This window comes from Colletotrichum chrysophilum, assembly GCF_026319265.1.
Source record: "Colletotrichum chrysophilum strain AFK26 chromosome Unknown scaffold_184, whole genome shotgun sequence".
NCBI classification, from domain to species: domain Eukaryota; kingdom Fungi; phylum Ascomycota; class Sordariomycetes; order Glomerellales; family Glomerellaceae; genus Colletotrichum; species Colletotrichum chrysophilum.
In genome coordinates this window covers 22255-41146 of record NW_026517471.1, presented here as the reverse complement: position 1 = coordinate 41146, position 18892 = coordinate 22255, and the positions used below count along the sequence as shown (strand labels likewise).

The 18892-nt window shown below is 55.9% G+C and overlaps 4 protein-coding genes across 4 annotated transcripts; 2 read left to right on the top strand and 2 right to left on the bottom strand.

The window, feature by feature from the left end:
• Window positions 1-6324: 6324 nt before the first annotated feature.
• Window positions 6325-7173, bottom strand: COL26b_012642 (uncharacterized protein; the record flags this gene model as incomplete). Its single annotated transcript, XM_053185281.1, has 2 exons — window positions 6325-6988; window positions 7151-7173. 2 exons carry the CDS (start codon window positions 7171-7173, stop codon window positions 6325-6327), a joined length of 687 nt encoding a protein of 228 aa, XP_053030769.1.
• A 2217-nt stretch (window positions 7174-9390) lies between these two features.
• Window positions 9391-10329, top strand: COL26b_012641 (uncharacterized protein; the record flags this gene model as incomplete). The annotated part of the gene is made up of 1 exon (XM_053185280.1): window positions 9391-10329. The coding sequence occupies one exon, from the start codon at window positions 9391-9393 to the stop codon at window positions 10327-10329; it is 939 nt and encodes a 312-aa protein (XP_053030768.1).
• A 1041-nt stretch (window positions 10330-11370) lies between these two features.
• On the bottom strand, window positions 11371-13511 carry COL26b_012640 (uncharacterized protein; the record flags this gene model as incomplete). The annotated part of the gene is made up of 3 exons (XM_053185279.1): window positions 11371-12501; window positions 12557-13287; window positions 13505-13511. The coding sequence occupies 3 exons, from the start codon at window positions 13509-13511 to the stop codon at window positions 11371-11373; spliced, it is 1869 nt and encodes a 622-aa protein (XP_053030767.1).
• A 3161-nt stretch (window positions 13512-16672) lies between these two features.
• COL26b_012639 (uncharacterized protein) lies at window positions 16673-18376 on the top strand (the record flags this gene model as incomplete). The annotated part of the gene is made up of 2 exons (XM_053185278.1): window positions 16673-16927; window positions 16997-18376. The coding sequence occupies 2 exons, from the start codon at window positions 16673-16675 to the stop codon at window positions 18374-18376; spliced, it is 1635 nt and encodes a 544-aa protein (XP_053030766.1).
• Between the last annotated feature and the right edge of the window lie 516 nt (window positions 18377-18892).

The window sequence follows — 18892 nt, the reverse complement described above, 5'->3', positions numbered from 1 at the left end:
CAACGTAACGACAACAAGACCAGGCGAAGACACAAGAAGATGGAGAGAGAGCCGAGCCGCATAAAACCAGAAGCCAGGTTAAGATGAAAAGAAGAAAAGAAGCGAAAAACAGAGCTATCTTGGATCGAACGGGGACCCTGGATCAAGCGACTCAGCCAAGGATGATTCGTTCGCCTGACTCTGCTAGGGCCCCTGTCCGGATGACGGGTACAGCTCTGACAGTGGTTCTGGCGGCGGTTCCGGCTGGGATGCTGACCGAGGCTCCAGCTTCAGTCTACAGAAGACTGGCTAACGGTTGTTTGTGGTTCTCTCTCAAGAGGCAAGTATGGCATGCCTTGGTCTCCGTCTTTGTCTCTTTCTCCTGAGTGTGGTGAAGGTGTGTTGTGCGTGTGTATGTGTAAATGTGGGATACGTGTGGATATGTGTGTGTGTGCGAGTGTCTGTGAGGTGGACACGCCTGGCTGGCTGGGCTGGGCTGAGCTGAGCAGACAGGCCTTGCCCGTATCGTTTTGTGCGTGTTTCTGGGCTGGCTCTCCGTTTCTGCCTTTGCTCCCCACAGTTGACAGAAAGCGGCGCACAAGAGATAGAGTGGGATGTGGGCTGGGTAGTGGAGGGCTAAATGGGACAGGATCAGGATCAGGATGGGGGATGGGGATCAGGAGGGGATTAGGACCTGGCAATGGGCATGGGAGGAGGGGAGGGGACGGCACGAGGCAGAGCAACGCAACAGCACACAGGGCAGATGAAGGGCAGCGCGGAAATCAGAGTTGGATAGACAAAAGCGCAAGGTACGCACCTTGAACCGGGGAGGCGCAGGGTGTCGAATTCTATCGACGGGGTTCGAGGACAGATTTGGTCAAGACGGATCGCGGCGCGGGCGACTTTGGTCCCGTCGAGACGAGTCGATCGATTCCAGGAAGGTAGGTAGTGTAGTGTATTCGAACCAGGCCTGCTGCGAAGGAAGCGAGTTGTTTGCTGCTTGCCGATGCTTGCTGCAGAGACGGGCGAATAGCCGGTGAAGCTGATCAGGTCAATGGCGGAGACGACAACGCTGTGACGACGACGACGGACGACAGAGACCGCGAAGGCGCGGCGGGCAGGCGAGCGACCTGGGCCACGGCGAAGCGACTCAGGGCGCAGGAGAAGGCTCAGGGAAGCGAGTCAACCAACTCAATCCCCAGTGGTCGGTCGGTACCTAGGCTCAAGGCGAGGCAAGGTAGTCCAGTCCAGACAGGCAGGCACGGGAGGGTACAAAATCAGAATAGAACGTCGTCAGGGAAGGGGGTGAAAGAGGAGCGCCTCAGCCAGCAAACAGTGCTGCGTGAGAATCGGCGGTGACAGCGCGGCGGTACGAATACTGGGAATGTGGTTCGTAGCGTGTCGTGGCAGGCGGGCAGAAGACAGCGGATTGAGTCTTGACGGACAGCGGCAATGGCCGGCGCTGGCAGCGAGACCACCAGCAGGGTTGCAATTGGTAATTTCCAGATGCCTGCCCTGCTCTTTTTGGGGCCTCGGGGATGTGTGTCGAGGAAAGCCAGTAGTTAGTTGGGGGTGAGGGGCTTCTTGGAAAGCGAAAAAAAAAGATGGCGTCTTGGTTCTGGCCGAGGACTGCGAAGGGGTGTGTGTAAGGCAAGGAAGGTAAAAGGCAAAGAATGTACGAAGTGACTGCAGCGCGTGGGAGCCGCGGGCGAGCAAGGTAAGGCGACAGAGTACAGATAGAGATACGGATGGATAGATGTTGCTCGCTGCTCGTTCGTCCGGCCGGGCTGGGCTGGGCAGCGGGCTGGGTCGAGCGAATGGCGCACCACGCACAGACTAGAGGCCGGTCAAGAGTTGAAAAGCAGTTTGAAGTCCGACGCGGACGCGAGGGAAGAAGTGGATTATGCGGGTCGAATGCTGTGAACGAGAGGCTCCGGGGGCCTCTGAGCTGGAAGAAGACCCGTGTGAGTATTTGCATGTACCACTACTGCCGGGAGATTGTGCGAATGAACACATACATACGCAGCAGACGCGGACGACGGCGGCGGGGGTTTGACGGAGAACGGACAGCGGAGGTCGGGTTGGGGGCTAAGGTGAGGTAAGGTAGGTAGGTGGATGGATGGAATGGAGGGTGATGATGAAAGGGGGAGAGGGAGAGAAGGGCAGATGAAGAAGGTGATGAGCGTCAACTTGCAGTCGCTTCTGCACACTGCAACGCGAGGCACACCGTGCAGAGCCTTAGAGACCGCAGGCTAGGAGGTAATAGGACAAGCCAAGGGCAGAAGCAGAAATCGGAGCGCGGCAGGCGATGCGGATGCGATACGATAGGTAAGGTACTGCAAGGCAGCGTCTAATGGGAGGAGGTCGATACGCCGATACGGAGCATGGCGATATGCATTGCGACGGCGACGATGAATGTGTGCGATGTATCCGCACGGAGAGAGCTGTGAGAGACTCCAATGTCTCCTCCCAACATGGGAAAATGGGGCTCGGAGATGGGCTTTTGGGCACGGGATTGGATTGTAGGGCGGAGGGGAGAGGAAAAGGGGGCCATTTGTGCAGACATTAGGTAGGTAGTGTACTTACTACAGTGGAGGTCTCAGTGCACAAGACTGCGGCACAATTCAGTTGCTGTGTATAGCGATACTCCGCATATGCAAGTTGAATTGAAAATATCCAGTAGTACCTAGCAAGGCGCCGCGAATATGGTGAGGTACCGCGCGCACGCACATTGGAAAGGGGCGGTGGCAGTTACTTTGGTCCAACGTGCCCTCCAAAGTGGAAAAGGGGACGATGGGGCGGGGGAGCGAAGCGGTTAAGGAAAAAAAAAAAACCGAGGAAAGGAGGGGAAGGGAAGAGGTCAAAGTTGATGCAGGACACAAAGTCAACGGTCAGGTTGATGAGGTGCCTGGCCCCATGTTTGCTACTCAGTGCTGAGAACGACTTGGGACTTTTGGCTGGTCAAAGCTGTCAGCCATCGCTTTCTCAGCCCAGCCACAGCGAGTAAGGCGGGCGGAGGCAGGCGTCTGAGGCATCCGAGTCGCGAGTCGTGAGGTAGGTATTCAATGTGGAAAACGGCTGCAGATCAAGCAAGACTGGATACACACACACTTGCCCTTGCTTTTCCGTTAGGATAGCGCGCTGCGAGGACCAAAAATCATATTGACAGCATGTGTTGCAGACCGTCGAGATATTCCAAAGAACCGAGACAAACACAAGAGAAAACACTACTAAAACATCCGATGCAACCAACCTCGCTGGAAAGTCAGGGAGGTGTGGAAGCTATTGCTGAAGCACTCGGCACCTCAGACTTCCATGTGTGTACCTAGCGAATGCTTGTGATAGAATATGCACTAAAGGAGGTGAATGTATCCGTACCTCTTCTCAGTGTTTGTTTTATGCATGCAGCATCAGGGAATGAGCGCATTGACCTCCTGGTCCGCGCTTTCCAGACCGGAAACATCCCAAACGGTCCATGAGGTACGTACTGGTTCCCGGCACCAGCTGTCGGGACCCCAGCATCCAGCATCCAGCATCCAACACCCAGCCCCCGGCCCCATCAGGCGTCGCTCGGCCCCTCTATCCGCGGGAGCAGACGAGAGAAAATGAAAAGAAGAAAAATCGAAGCACCGGTTAATTAGCATTATCGCAACTTGGCCGCTCCTTTTGCTGCCCGATGACCATTCCGACTGCGAGATATACCTACCATGTGTGAAAACCGAAGGTACGGATAGGTACTCGTACTCTCTTCAAGTACGGATACTTTCTGAATCCTTACCGCACGCAGTATGGCACGGTACCTTACATGACAAGACCGACACCGTCTCTCTCTTTCTCTCTCCCGCCGGGCGGTCCATGCACACCTTCAATCGGAATCCTGCGGCTGCGGTAGGAGAAAAAAAAAAAAACATCAGACGATCGAGCTGCAACACAGGACCCTTTTTTTCTCCGTTCCTTCTCTTGCAGAAACGTTGCGCTTCGCCTCGCTATGTGTGCCACCAACCTAGCACCATCCCCAATCCGCTCAGCGAGACAGAGGGGAGGACACGACGAACGACGAGGAGAACCACCACCGCTGTGAACCTTTGAACCGCCATCCTGGTCTCCCATCCTTGCCAGACAGAGGAGGAATCGGCGCCACGTCCCAGTCTGAGTGTCTGGTCACTCTCTGCTGCTTGGCGATACGGAAACCAGCTCACAGGCAGTTGGCTGCACTGCTGCTCTAACAAACCAGCAGAGACCGCAAACCAGACGTGCCAGACCGAGAAGAGGAAAAGCTGGCAGAGTGACTTGGAGCGGGCCAGGCCAACAAGTCACCGAGCGAGGGAAAAAGGAGGCAGATGCCAGGCAGGCAGCAAATTCATGGCAACCTGGTCCCTGCCCCTGTCCTGGTCCTAGTCCCCGTCGACACCGCTCGTCTGGGCCTGTCACGCATTCACGCCGCCTGCCCGCCGCAGTTCCAGCCCTCAAGCCCTCTCTCTCCGTCCAGTGACCAGTCTGTCCACGTTGTTGGCATTTGCCCGTCTGTGGCCCGCTCTCCGTATATCACGGACAGGGCCTGCATGGTACCGTCGACGTCACGTTAATCTCAAAGAACCGCAACTCCTGATGCTATCATGCTATCACACTCCTCGCGATACTAGCTAGACCAAGCAAAGCACGACTGGCACGAAAATGACGCTGCCATACACCCAAGCTTCCCCTCACGCCAAACGCCCAGCTCGCCGTCGGAAACAAACAATGCCTGGCCTGTCAAGTCTCAGGCGAGCCATCCACCCCCGGGACAGGCATCCTGCCGACCCGGGCTTCTCCCATCCCCATCCACCTTCCTGGTCCTGCTGCCGCCATGTCTCGGGGCACTTGGGAACCGGAAACCTCTCTCCTGCGCGCGCGTCGCGTCAGCGGACAGTCGGGAACGCAGTACGCGGGAAAAACGTGGGAACCCGGCCAGTTGTCATTTGGTGGATGTCAATGTTTCAACCTTCCCCAGCTGTTCCTGGCCGTGGGTTACTGGAATCTGGAATCTGGAATTGTTCCTGCCTCGCTGCAAGCCCGGAGGACGGTGCTGCCTCGTGTCACGCCAGGATCGTGCTTGCTTCTGTTCCCTCCCTAGAAGGCACACCACCTGTGCCGCGCTTACTTCATCTGGTCGTGTGCTATATCTACTACGAGTTTACTATTGCCGCGGCGCGTCTAGGCCGTCCAGCTCGGCGCGGACCCCGAGAATGATACTATGCACGCCTAGATAGCGGCACCAAATTAAGGTGCCTCGTGGGTGGCCGGTCTAGCGGCGCCTTGGCCTCTCCGAAAGAGACGCCGACCGTTTCCTCCGGTCTCATCCATCACTATCGGCCGAGTCAAGGGTTGGAGAAGAAGCAGGCCTGTCAAGGAGATCAACAGCCATCAAAGGAGAGAGAGAGAGGGCCCAAGAGCACGAGGGCCGCTTGTCAACATGCAACAAGCCCCTGGGGCCGTTGACGGTTCAAGAGGCGGCCGAATGTAGATCAATTCGGTGGCCCCCCATGCGGCTGCTAAATTACGGACACATGGCTTTGCCGCCTTCCATAAGTCCAGAGCCATGTGCTCTTCAGGTCGGCCTTCGCTTACGCAACGCCCTTGTCTGTGCAGGTCCTTGATGTGATACGCTTCACCCAGAGGTATAACGATGGGTGTATCCGACTTCATCTCCTCGTCTGCTCTCCGTGCGTCGGCCAAACGCCTCGTTTCGTCCATCAATCTCCATTCCGAATCATGACTGTAATATCCTATGTGGAAGCGTTCATTTGCGAAGCCCCTTGACGTCAACTCACCGCTTGTTGAAGTTGATGACACGGAGCAATGTCGCAGTTGACGAGTTTCGAGCTGTCTGTGGCCGAGATGCCTGTGGTCTTGGCTGGCGGAGTGATGAGCCGCCGCCGTGTTTCGTATGTGCCCACGGCAGAACCGGTCAAGTCATCGTTTCTCCAAAGTCTAAGATGGAGGAGCCTCTGCGGAGGACATGCTCTGTGAGACCATCACCGTCATCACGATAGACAGAGCAAGATGGGAACCCGTGTTTGTTCATGTCTCATTATTTCATACGTTCTACGGTTGTCTCGGCCAGTTGCCTGGCCTCCTAAGGGTATCAGGCGGGACGAAACGCGTCGCGCGTCGTGTCCTGCCGTCTGGGTATAATCCTCTCCAACACGTAGAGAAGACTGGCTTTTGGTTTTTTTTTACTTTTTCCGCTCGGGGCCTCGCATCCATCAGTTGTCGTCGTTGCTATGCTACGCAGGAAGCAAGCGGCCGGTCGTCACTCAATGAAGCGTCCCCAAACCAAGTTCCACTCCAGACCACCACTCGCGCTTAGGCGACGGTGGCCTTCTCCTTGGGCAAAGGGGTAAAGCGCAGGTAGGGCTTGACGATGCGGACCTCGGGGAAGATCTCCTTGGCCTGCTCGGTCTTGACGGAAGGGTGGACAATGACGTCGTCACCGGGGACCCAGTTGATGGGGGTGGTGATCTTGTGCTTGTCGCCGGTCTGGAGGGAGTCGACGATGCGCAGGACCTCGGCGGAGTTGCGGCCGGTGGAGGCGGGGTAGGAGAGGATGGTGCGGATGGTCTTCTTGGGGTCGATGATGAAGACGGAGCGGATGGTGAAGGCGATGCCCTTCTCGTCGACGTTGGTGGTGTCCTGGTAGTCGAGCATGTCGTAGGCGTAGGCGACCTTGCGCTCCTTGTCGGCAATGATGGGGAAGGCGACGCGGGAGCCAGTGACCTCGTCAATGTCCTTGATCCAGCCCTCGTGGGAGCCGAGGGTGTTGGCGGAGAGACCGATCAGCTTGACGCCGCGCTTGGAGAACTCGGGCTCGAGCTTGGCGAAGGCGCCGAGCTCGGTGGTGCAGACGGGGGTGTAGTCCTCGGGGTGGGAGAAGAAAACAACCCAGTTGTCGCCGATGAACTCGTGGAAGTCAATGGGGCCGTTGGTGGTCTCGGCCTTGAAGTTGGGGGCAACGGTGCCGAGACGGAGGCTGCGGGCAAGCTATGTTAGCCATGGCTCTGTGATACTGGAGCGGCGTGTCGTTCTCCATCGTGGCGAGGACAGCCCACGATGGAGACGGCGCTGAGGACGGACGGTGGCGGGGTAGCCAGCGCGGGGCAGCGGCAGCAGTAGTTGGATGGGTCGAACTCACGGAGCGGGGCGCTGGTCAGCCATTGTGTCTGATTACAGGTGGGAGGTTGGATAAAGGGAGTTATACGTGAGAGATGGCGAGTCGGTTGAACAGAAGGAAGAGGGGAGAGATCAGCCGGGACAAGTGAGAGGGACACGGGTGAATAAATAGGTGCAGAGGCAATGGACAGTCTAAGGCATCTGTCTACGGTGCTACACGTACTTTCCGATACTTTGCCTGAACTACGGAGACTTGGCTGATCTTGGGGCGGTAGGGGTCCAAGTACCTCCTCCTCCTCCTCCTCACCCTGTCAGTCCCTTTGTCAACGTCCTTCTTTTTCTCTGACAAGGCCTGTTGATTCATCATCCGTCAGCCGGGCTCAGCTCCGGTCTGGTCTTAGAGCAAAGCAAGCCCGTCGGGCTAGACGACGGTGCTTAGAAATGCATAGAAGGTCAGACATGGCCATTCACAGTTAGTGACTATGACCTGCTCATTAGCATCCGGGTACTTTCATACCTACCTACGCAGTAGAAAAGGTGCGGACGACCTGGCTTTGGCTTTGTCATGGATGGCATTGGAGACGGAACAGGACCCCGCGTTGGAGTAGTCGACTCGCCGACCTCTTCTTGTCAGTCGTGTTATTGCTCCCCGAAACCTGCCCACGACACCCCCCCACTCGAACTGATGAGACTGCCGTGTCAACGGGTACTGAGCGTTCCATTCATTGGGATTGGCATCGAATGTCGCAGAATCTCCTGGTCAACACGACAGCAAGCAAGCAGCCAGCCAGGTCAGGCCAGCCTTGGCCTCGATAGACAAGGTGAGGGGGAGGGTGCGTTGGGTGCCCCGCGTTGGAGGGGCTTTTTTTTCTCAGGTGTCGGTACCCCTCCATGTCCCTCCTCCTGGGGCTAGTCTCGATGGCGTGCTCGATTACATCATCCTTGGCCCAGGGCACATCATGGAGACTGCTCCCTAAAAGAGGCCGTCACAGCATCACAGTACACCTTGAGGGCGCTAACGACCCAGCAGCGAGGCCTTATCGGAGCTTTAGCGCGGTCACTAAGCTGCTTTGAGGGGTCTGGAGAGCGCATCGCGGGTTCTGCAGCAGCAGTAGCTCCGAAAATATCTCCAAAATTCGACGTCGACTTACACGTCCATCCATCCCCCCAACGTGGAAGAATATTCATTTCAATTATGACAGTCGGATGAGGCAATTCACCCACGTCCTGTCCAATACCACCCACCTCAGCCTGGCTCGAGACAATCACATCTGCTACAACCCCCACACGACGAAGCCTCATGCGCATGTACCGTACCGGCGCCTATCCTATCGTTGGCCTCGAAGAATCCAACGAACCCACGCCAGCACGCCACGTCCCATCTCCCGCCCCGGTCTGTCCTAGCACGCCATCGCCGACAACCGACCTCCCGGATTCCCCCAGGTCGCCGACCTCGTCCGTTCCGCACCGACTGCCGGCCGCCCGATCTCCGGCTGGCCTTTTAAGAGTGAGCTGCCGAAATACTGAATCCAAAAGAGTTCGGAAGGCCATGCAGCAATGTCTTGGCATCAGCCTTCTTCCATTCAAACCCAGAGGCAGCCCGGACACATAACCCCAGAGTTGAGAGAGACACTGTTACTCGATGATATGAACCAGCCGAAGTAAAAGTCTCTTTCCCGACATGATGTCTCGGTCCCAAAGCTCCAGGTCAACTGTGTGATCCGAGTCAACGCCCCTGCCACTTTCCCGGCGTCCACCGGACCAGCCTCTGGACCGGCAAGACTCGGAACATCCGTCATCAACCATTGTTTTACAACAGACGCCGTTCTCGTATCCTTAGAGTCCGGGCTCAGTTGATCACCTTCGTCACTGCAATATCAGTCCGTCTAGTCTCTTTCAAGTGGAAGAGAGCTGCTTCGCTGCTTTACACGCATCCTCATCTCGGCTAATGCTGCGCCTCCTCGAAGGATCAGGACGCGCGCCATCAAATATCCAGCTTTACATGGCTTTATGGGATCACGCAGAGGCATTCATGCTCAAGCAACCTGGTGATTCCAAAAAAGGCCAGGGTTCGGTATCGCTGGCGCTGCTGCCTTGACCACTTCGTTGTTCGGACATCGCCTCCGTACCAGCCATTTTAAGACCCGAAAGTGCTCACTGTGACTGCTTTTAGATGACTGGACTATACTGACAACTTGCTAATCGTCACCACAACATAGCATAGAACTGACCAGCATGAGTTCATTCTTCAAAGCCGATACCATGACTGTCACCTTACCGGATGATCGAGTCCTAACTTTCGGCCTATACGGCGCCGGATCCAAAGACCTTCCCCCAACCGCTTCGCCCAGCCCGAATCAGCCCACCATCTTCTACTTTCACGGTTTTCCCAGCAGCCACGACGAAGCCTTCATCTTTCACGAAGCAGCCTGTAAGCACGGCGTCCAGCTCATTGCCCTCGACCGCCCAGGCCACGCCGGCTCGACGTTCCAGCCAAACAGACGCATCATCGACTGGCCCGTCGACGTTCTTGCCGTCGCGGATCACTACCACATCCAAGGGTTTGGCGTTCTAGGTCTTTCGGGCGGCTCTCCCTATGTTTTGTCATGTTGGAACATCATACCCCGTGACCGCTTGGTGGCGGCGGGCATCTGCTCTGGACTGTACCCTCCGTCTCTGGGTTTCGCGGGAATGTTGCTTCAAGGCCGCGCGATGCTGACGCTCGCGCCGTGGATCGCACCAGTCGTGGCCTGGGGGATGGATTGGACGTTGTGCAGGGCCGCCCGTGACGAGGAACACCCCGAGAGGCTTGAGCAGACTGTCTTGGAGGATCTGAAATCTCGCCCTGCGGCTGACCTCGCTGTTTTGGACCCGGACTTGGGCGGCGTTCGGTCGGCCATGGTGGCTAGCGTTCGAGAGGCGATGAAGCCTGGCGGAAAAGGGCCGGCGGAAGATGTAAAACTGGCAGGGAGTCATTGGGGGTTTGAGCTGGAGGATTTGCACGTCCAGAAGAGCGAAATGACTTGGTGGCACGGCGCCGAGGATGCGAATGTGCCAGTAGCCATGGCGCAGAAGGCCTCAAAATGCGTCCCAGGCGCCGAGTTACGGATTTCTTATGACGAGGGCCACGTCAGTCTCGCCATCCACAAGGCCGAGGAAATAATATGCGACCTGGCGCGCGCATTGCTGATGAAGAGTTAATGGCGTTTGAAAACACAATTGGGATGAGGTGAGGCCTTTTTTGCCTCTCATAGACGACGCCATGCCAGAAAGATATAGAAGCACGTGCAACATAGACATTTCTTTCTATGAAAATGAATGATGGGGCTGTATAATCCGAGGTCCTGTCCAGACAATGTCACCACATCCAAATGTCACGGTGTTTGTTTGTGGGTACGTAATTGAAGTCTATTGTCTAGTTTTCATTGACAACCGATCGTCTGCATCGGCCTTACTTGCACTGCACTATTTCTTGCTTTGACTGGTCGCGTCCATTAAGTTAACGGCGGTTGTTGTTGGGAGCAGGTTGAGGAGGAGGCGTGGCCGGAGGAGTCGGGGGGTCGGTGTAAGGGGAAGGAGGGCCGTTGTTGCTCATGGCTGCGGTTGTGATGTCGATGAGGAGTAGAAGAAAGAAAAGTGATACATGCTGTATTGAATGGTGGTGTTAGTGTGTTTAGACCCAGGGAAATGGATGTGCTTTTCATGCTGAGCGATTGAAGTTTGGAGGTCTTTATATTCAATCTTGATCAACAGTGAATCATTTTCAGGAAGTTGGGTTGATGGTGAATCGTGTTTCCTGACCCTGCAGCTGGGAGCGGTGATGAACTGGTGGAGGGAACGGCATCTTCACTGCAAACCTCTCCTTGACCAACGTGCAGCTTCAGACATTGTAATACCGAGACATAGATGTTGAATGCAGGCATCGAGGTCATTCGTGCTCGATACGTCCAGTCGAGCAAGCCTCCACCGCCCCTGGTGGCATCGTCTTTTTGCGTCTTTCTGGGCAACACAGCCGATGTCAAATACGCCAACGTGAGTAACTAGCAAACCCAAATGGATAATTCGCTGGAACAGCACGGCAGCGAAGTGCAAACTCTTGGTCTGTTAAACAGGATAGCTTAATTTGATAATATGTACGCACGTGCTTCATTGACAGCCGAGCCATGGTAAGCTATGTTCTAAGTGAAGAAGAATAGTAAGAATGGTATCTCGCTTGCGACAGATCAAATCCCAAAACATCTTCTACAACTTCACTCGCCCGCCGTTGAGCTCGTCCCAGTCCCGCTCGGAGAAGGGCACATAGGTGTCGTTCTTCAACCAATACATGCTGCCAGTATTTGTGATGTCTGGTTTCACTCCCTGTGCCCGAAGGCCGTGCTTCTGCTGCTTGTTGGTACCAGTAGTCTGCATGGCCTCGGGCGGCATGACTCGCAGGAACAGCGGGAGCGCGTACTTTGGTAGTGACAGCTTCACATGCTGCGCGATGCTGCGCAGCGTCTCCTCTGATGGCTGACCCTCCAGGACGACCGCAGCACATCCCGCTCGGCCGTCATGGTGGGGTAGCTCCACGCCGTAGACGTTCGCCTCTTGCACGGCAGGATGAGAGCCGACAGCTTCGCCAACCTCTTGCGTCGACACATTCTCGCTCTTCCATCGGAAGGTGTCTCCAATGCGGTCAGAGAAGTAAAGGCGCCCTTCGCTATCCCATCGCACCACGTCGCCCGTTCTGAACCACGCGTCTCCCTTGGAGAAGACGTTGCGCATAACCTTCGCCTTGGTAGCGTCTGGGTTACCGTGGTACCCTTGGAAACGGCGCTCCAGATCTGTGGGTGAGAGTCTGAACATCAGCTCTCCAGGCTCACCGGCCTTGGCAGGCTTGCACAACCCAGTCTTCTTGTCTCTCACAGGAAACTCGTTGTTCTCATCCATGGTGGCGAGGGCAACGTCCATGCCCATGACGAGACTATAGAGAGTACCATTTCTGCCAACAGCACCCTTTGCGAAATCATTGCGACTGAGGTTCCATGTTCCGAATGAACCCTCGGTGGCAGCATAGAACTCAGCGACCGTGTCAATTCCAAATCTGTCCTTGAACCTGTTCCAGACATCCGGTCGCAGGCCGTTGCCGAAAGCTGCTCGCACGTGATGCTTTTTGTCGAGGTTCTCGCCTGTGGCCGGATCAATCTGAGGCGGCGCAGCGAGCAGGTACCGACAAGTTTCGCCAACATATTGGATGATGGTGGCCTTGGATGCACGAACATCTTCCCAAAACAGCTTGGTGGAAAACTTTCTTCCGATGCAGATCGTGCCATTGGCTTCGAGGGTATTGCCGAAACCCAACAGGGCAGCGGAACTGTGGTACAAGGGCATGGACTGTCGCGCATGTCACGTTAGTGCCGAAAGCTTCAAGTGCGACGAGATTGCATACCGTGTAGAAGACGTCATTTGGCCCATTACTGGTGAATCTTGATGTGAAGACACCGCCAACGATGCACTTCGCCCACGAGACAATGGCCGGCTTGGGCATGCCCGTCGTGCCAGACGTGTAAATGAGAATAGCCAAGTTCTGGTATTGGTCTTCGGATCGATCGGAATCGGGGGCGCGTCGTGGTTTGGTAGCCGCAATCTCCTGCTGGAGCTCTGCGTCGACCACGACGAAGTTCACCGAAGGCAGCTCACTGCGGACGTCGTCTCCAACATTGTGAAGAACGTGAGGGTCAATGAGCATCAACGATGTCGTGGCAGCCTTGACACAATGCGCGAGCGGCTTGCCCGTTAGGTTGTAGTTGATAAATGCGGGCTTGGCGCCAATTGACCAAAGGCCCAGCCAGAGGAAGATGAAGGTGTCCGAATTTTGGAAGTTGATGGCGACGATGTCCTTGGGCTTCACGCCAAAGCGGTCTCTCAACCAGGTGCCATGCTTCAGAACTTGTTCATAAGTCTCGGCATAGGTATACGATTTGCCCTCGAATATGATAAAAGTGCGGTTCGCTGAGGACTTGCTCTGGGCGGCTCGCTCGAGAATGTAGAATTGGTTCAATCGGTCGGTTCGCTCGCGCCAGAGCGCAGAAAGGGTCGCGGGAAGGGCGCAGCTAAGCAGGTGTCTATCGTACCACAGCGATATCCGGGCGTTGATGTACGAATACGCCGCAGCCGCAACTGGTAAGGCGAGAGCCAGCGGCACTAATGATTGCGAAAAAACGTTTGAGTCAGCGCGCGATCGGACCAACAATGGGAAAGCGTTGCTCGGCTGAGGTAATGGAGCTTCGGCGGCGTGGGTGAGGGTGCGATTGTAATTTTTTGGGGGCGAAGACGCCGGTGACCGGAGCAAAAGGTCTGTCTGCCATGGGGTTTGGTATGGAGAGGTCGCACTTACCAGGCATTGTGACTATAGGTACAGGGTGTATTGCAATGTCCCAGTCCAGAAGACAGAGTAAAGAAATTTGTTTCTACGGTTGCGACTCTGCGGACAGAGAGAGTAGGGGCGAGGTCGACAGAAGGCCGGAATTCAAATGGATAGCGTGGCAGTGGGCGGCGGGGAGTGGGCAGACGTCACGATATGCGGTGCTGGTACTGGCCGCCGACGGTTGCTGTCGCAAGCTTCCCAATTTTGTTCGTTTGGGTGAGTGGCTGAGGATACCGTTTACCGTTGTAACTGTTGTAGCTAAGAAGCCGTGGAAGGAATAAAAGGTGACGAGACAAAGTACCTTAGGCCAATGGCGTGCGGACGGGGGTTGGTATTTGTAACGGGATGTAGAGGCTGTCACAAGATTAAAAGGAAGCAAGTGAAGGAGACAGAGTGTCGCAGTCGGCATTGGGTGTGTCGACCCTCGTTTGAAGGATCCATATGGGACAAGCAGCCCGTCGCTTTCTCTCATGCACGACACGACACGACACCAACACCGACCCGACCCAACACACGGCACAACACCACAGGTGCGCTGAGTGAAGCAAATCTTGTACCGGCCGGGCAATCATATGTTACCCGAAGCTGCGGTGGTGACCTCAACCATCGGCTGTTGGGCCGTGTGAGCCCACGTACCCCCATCGAACAAATAAAGCACCAGTGACCGGATGAAAGAACGACTGGGACGGGGCCCTGGACTTGGAGCTGGGATGGGTGGCGGAGAAGCTCCACGCTGGCGATGGTGGACAAGGTCATGGCCGTAGCATACGTCTCGACAGCCGAGGAACACCACCTCACCTCACCTGCTTTGTTTGGCGCTGGTGCTGTCGCTGTTGCTGGACGACCAAGAGCAAGCGAGTAGCTTGCCCGTGGTGCTGCAGCTGTAAGGAAGGCTTCGATTTGAATGCCTCGGTGTAAGCCAGTTGGGAGGGTGGCAGCTACTCCACAAACCCAAGCAGAGAGTGTGTGGTTCGAGTGAAGGAATGCCATGCCATGCAATGCCATGCGCTATGCGATGCGAAGGGGCAGCAACTCTGTCTCTCTCTCCTCTCCTCACCGTCACTCGTCGATAGAGTGAGTACAAGGTGCCCGCCAAGGTCCCTTGTGGCAGCAGTGGCAGCACTAGCAGCGGCAGTTCATAATCGATGCTCGCTCCGCGATGCTATGCGATGCGAGGCGTCGTGCTGCGTTGCGCTGCGCTGCTGGGCTTGGCATGCCAAACTGGGCTTAAGAGCGGGCGATTGGAGGCGGGAGCCTCGGCATCTGGCGAAGCTCGTGCGCTTTGCGAGTGCGCCAGCGCTGGGCTGGTTTTAGCTGCGTGTTCGATTCGGGATGGGTGGGTAACGAGTCGCAGGAGTTTCCCTTGCGATGGACGTGTTTGCGAGTTGCGATTCGCTGCTCGCCAGCGGGGGTTGGACCTTGTTCCTGATCCTTCCCTGCCCCTGTCCCTGTCAAGAAGCCTTGCCCCATGTCTTGAACGTCCAGACGACTGGTTCTGCTGGAAACGAACGTCCCGCTCGCTTTCTCTCTCTCTTTCTCTCTGTGCGGTGAAGGTACGGACCGCAACGCGTCACATAGTCCTGCGCCTTTGGTGTTTCCGATGAACTTTGGAAACCAGACGAGTTGCCGAGGTGTTTGGTTGGCCTTCTTTTCTTGGGTCGTTCTGGTCCTTCCATTGTTCACGGTCCACGGTGTGGCTGTTGTCCCACTATCCAACGCAGCTAGCTAGTCGTAGCTGTGGCACATCAACAGCCTGGCCAACGTCTCGCAACTCCTGGAGGGATGTTGCTTATTTCAGCAACGGCGAGCGGCCCGATGCGACAGGGACCTCGTGTGTGTGAAAGTGTGTACTGCGGTATGTATGTGTGGTATGTGTGGTGTTGCGTCTGCTCATCCCTCGAAATGGCCCGAGGATGGATGAAGGACGAGCAGAAGAAAGGTGTTTAGGCATCCATCCCTAGCCCATCGTTGACGCGAAGTCTTGACTCGAACGATACAATGTGTAGCCGAGGACCATTCATCCATCTGTGTCGTGGGATTGACAAGCGCGGCGACAAAGATCGACACCGACGCTGGTGAGCATTGCATCAGACCTAAATTACACGCCCGGAATCTTGAAGATGCAACGCTTTCCCGATTGAGTAACCACCCTTCCGAACTTGCGCGATGCCGACCTTCCAGAAAATGGCAGCGATTACGGCAGATTGGAGGGACGGTTTGGGGCAGCGCTCCTCGGCTGACGGTCAGGTCACTCAAGTCGGGGGGATCGGCGACACAGAAGCGACGGCCGATTCCGCTTGCTCCTGAATATCAGGGTGGAGAGGAACCGGGTCACGGACTCCGGTGCGCCGACGGAGTTCGCGTAACTGCCGGCAGTGCGTATTTGTAGGACGAGATAAAGATGTGCTCTTTCGTTGCGTGCGTAACGCCCCGTATCCCCTTGCGCGCCAATTCTTCTGGTGGTTTGCAACCTCTCCTGGCTTGTAGAGATCAGATGCAACTGATGAGGAAGAGACAATGTATCGCGGTAAGTAATTTCCGATATGTACGGATACGGATCCTGCACTTCCATGTCGTTCGCATCGTGCCGCTTGTGGCAGGATATGCAGGGACAGCGTGCCCTTCTCGAAGGTTGTTTCGTCGTTGTCGGTTTATCCGCTGCCCAGGATGCCTCGTCTAAGACGACAAACCAAGGCAGCCGAAGTGAACCGACTTGTCAAGTTCCGGGTTTGCCTTGACGGTGCAGCAGTGACATTTGATGTGATGCAGTACCTAGGCGGGAGGCGACAACTTAACGTTGTGGCTGTGCTGCTGTTGATTGCTCCGTACTGCTCTTGCCTCTTCCAGCTTATCGTTATCCGATAATGCTTTGCCTTATCTGCATGTGATCAGGACCAACGGCTGCGGGGGAGTAACGTGTCTAGCGCCAACCTAATTATGTAAGGCACCATCAATGGGTGGGTGGGCAGCTCTCAATTCCATGTACCTACCTCCGTACCTGAATAACCACGTCTCATTGCGTCGCGTTGTGTCGCTGACGTCCGCACGCCGGCCACATCACCACTTCCTCTCTCGCGCAGCTGTTGAGCACCACGCAGCTTACCCTCATCGTCGCCACAAGTGGCTAATGCTGCCAAAATGCCGGTTCACGACGATGTAGGGAGCGCGGCTCCTGACGCTGCTGAGAAGACCACGGCCGTCCCGCCACCGTATCCCGATTCCCGTAAGGCTCCGCCCCCTGAGAAGCCCTCCGATGTCAGCCGCCGCTCTCTCGTCATTCTCTCCTTTTGGGCAATTGTGTTGTTTCTGGGACTGCCAATATGGTGGATGACTACGACCATTTATCGTGCAAATTTGCCCCTCTCTGGCATGGCCGACTGGGCAGATGGAAAGGTAGGGCACATATGAACGCTCCGAGGTCGCATCACGACGTTGAAACATGGCTGACAATCTTGATGTTAGGCCTGTCGCCCCGTCTTTCCCTTGCAAATCTCTGTGCAAGCAAACAAGCTTCAGGAGCAGGAAGCACAGAACCTGCTTCGTCTCACCCAGCATGCCCTCGACGATCTCAACGACTTCTCAGGCCACCATCTTCGCCTGCAACTTGCCCCTCGCGATAGCCATATCTCGGGTTCCGAATACGACTCTCAAGTCGCCCTGACAATACGTCTCAGTCCCGGCGAGTCGACCACGGCGTCTCTGAACCCACACTCTCCAATTCTCGATATTACATACCCCTCGAATTCCATACCATCCCCGACGTCGTCCTCGTCCGCCCTTGCCTCGTACATTGCAAGTGAACTACGATCCACATATGCCGAAGAGCAAGCTATCATTTCGTATCTTCTGCTGGCCGCATCAGGAGCTACCGATGCGAAGCCACAGGGCGTATCACCGGAGGCCGCAGAGTCACTCGCTAAGCGCACAACCCGCTCACTTCGATACTCTCCAACCTATCACCTCAGCTTCTCCCTATTCACGAGCGGATCTGTGCCGAACACATGGGATGTAGAGGCGGCAATCCGGGACTACATGAAGCCCATGCTAGACGTCCTCAGTCCCATTCACAATTTTACAATCGACACCCAGGTTCAATTGTATGCTACGCCGGGCGCGCAGTCCCAGGTTCTCAGCAAGGACGACCTTGCCTCCTTTATCAACGCCGCCGAATGGCCCCTATCACCATCCATCGGCGGTGCCCCGACGGTGAACTTTCTCTTGTTCGTCGGGAACCAGACCATTGGATTGGATTCAGGATCCGAAACATCCCAGTCCTGGCTGATCCCGCAGTGGGGAACAGTCTATCTGTTGTCACTGCCGTCAACGACGTCACATGTATCGGCAGCTACACTCAAGCAGCCGATGCTGACATTTGCGGGCCACTTGTTATCTCTCCTAGGAACGCCCCAGTCGGGTTCCCTTCCGCTGCGACTTTCAACGCTCACCCGCATCCGCTCGGCAGATCTGCTGCTGCGAGCGTCGTCGACACTGGGATCCTTGGCTCGGCTGTCGCTAGCTCTGCCATCCATTTCAATCCCACGGAATGTGGCTGACGGAGTGGCCAAGACAATGCATCATCTGGAGCGTGCCTGTGCCAGCTTGGGTGGCCCTGAAGGTCTTGAGCACGCCAGAATTGCCGAGGCTGAGGCGGAACGAGCCTTTTTTGAGAAAAGTATGGTCGGGCAGCTTTACTTCCCGGACGAGCACAAGATTGCCGTTTATCTGCCACTCCTCGGGCCGGTGGGCGTCCCGTTGGTCATGGGTCTCTTGAACGAGATTAAGGCGTGGAGAAAGAGGAGGCGAGAAAGTGCTGAGGCCGAGGCCAATAAGAAAAAGTTGTAACAGGATAAGTCGATACCACGAATGAACTTTTTATGTCAACTGGAGTTGAATCGCTATGCTATTTGATCATTTCTGCTGCTGCACTCCAAAAGACAGCACAGCTGCTGTGTCAATCGCTTTGTCGCTTTATGAGCTTGTTAACATGCCGTTGTTGTTCAAAGATGGGCATCTGTTCTTAGCTTTTTGCAGAGGAGAAGATGACGTATGGGCAAGCTACCATAAACTTCTGGGTCCTCTGCGACCGCAACCTTGCCCGGGGTCACATCATGTTCCCGTTCAATCTCGAGGTGAGCTCCGATAGCTTGCTCTAGTGGGGCATTTTCGTCGGTCATTGTCGGTGAGCTGAACCGGGCCAAGGTGAGGTTACATGGAGGGGCGCAGAGTGCCAGGTACGTAATCGCTGTGAAGATCCTGGTGCTCCAGCCCCTGCGCTCCTACGCCACCACGAAGCTTGCTTGCTCGCCTTGCATGCGAGGGGCTGCTGTGCCTGCCCAACGTCCCACGCTTCCCGCCATC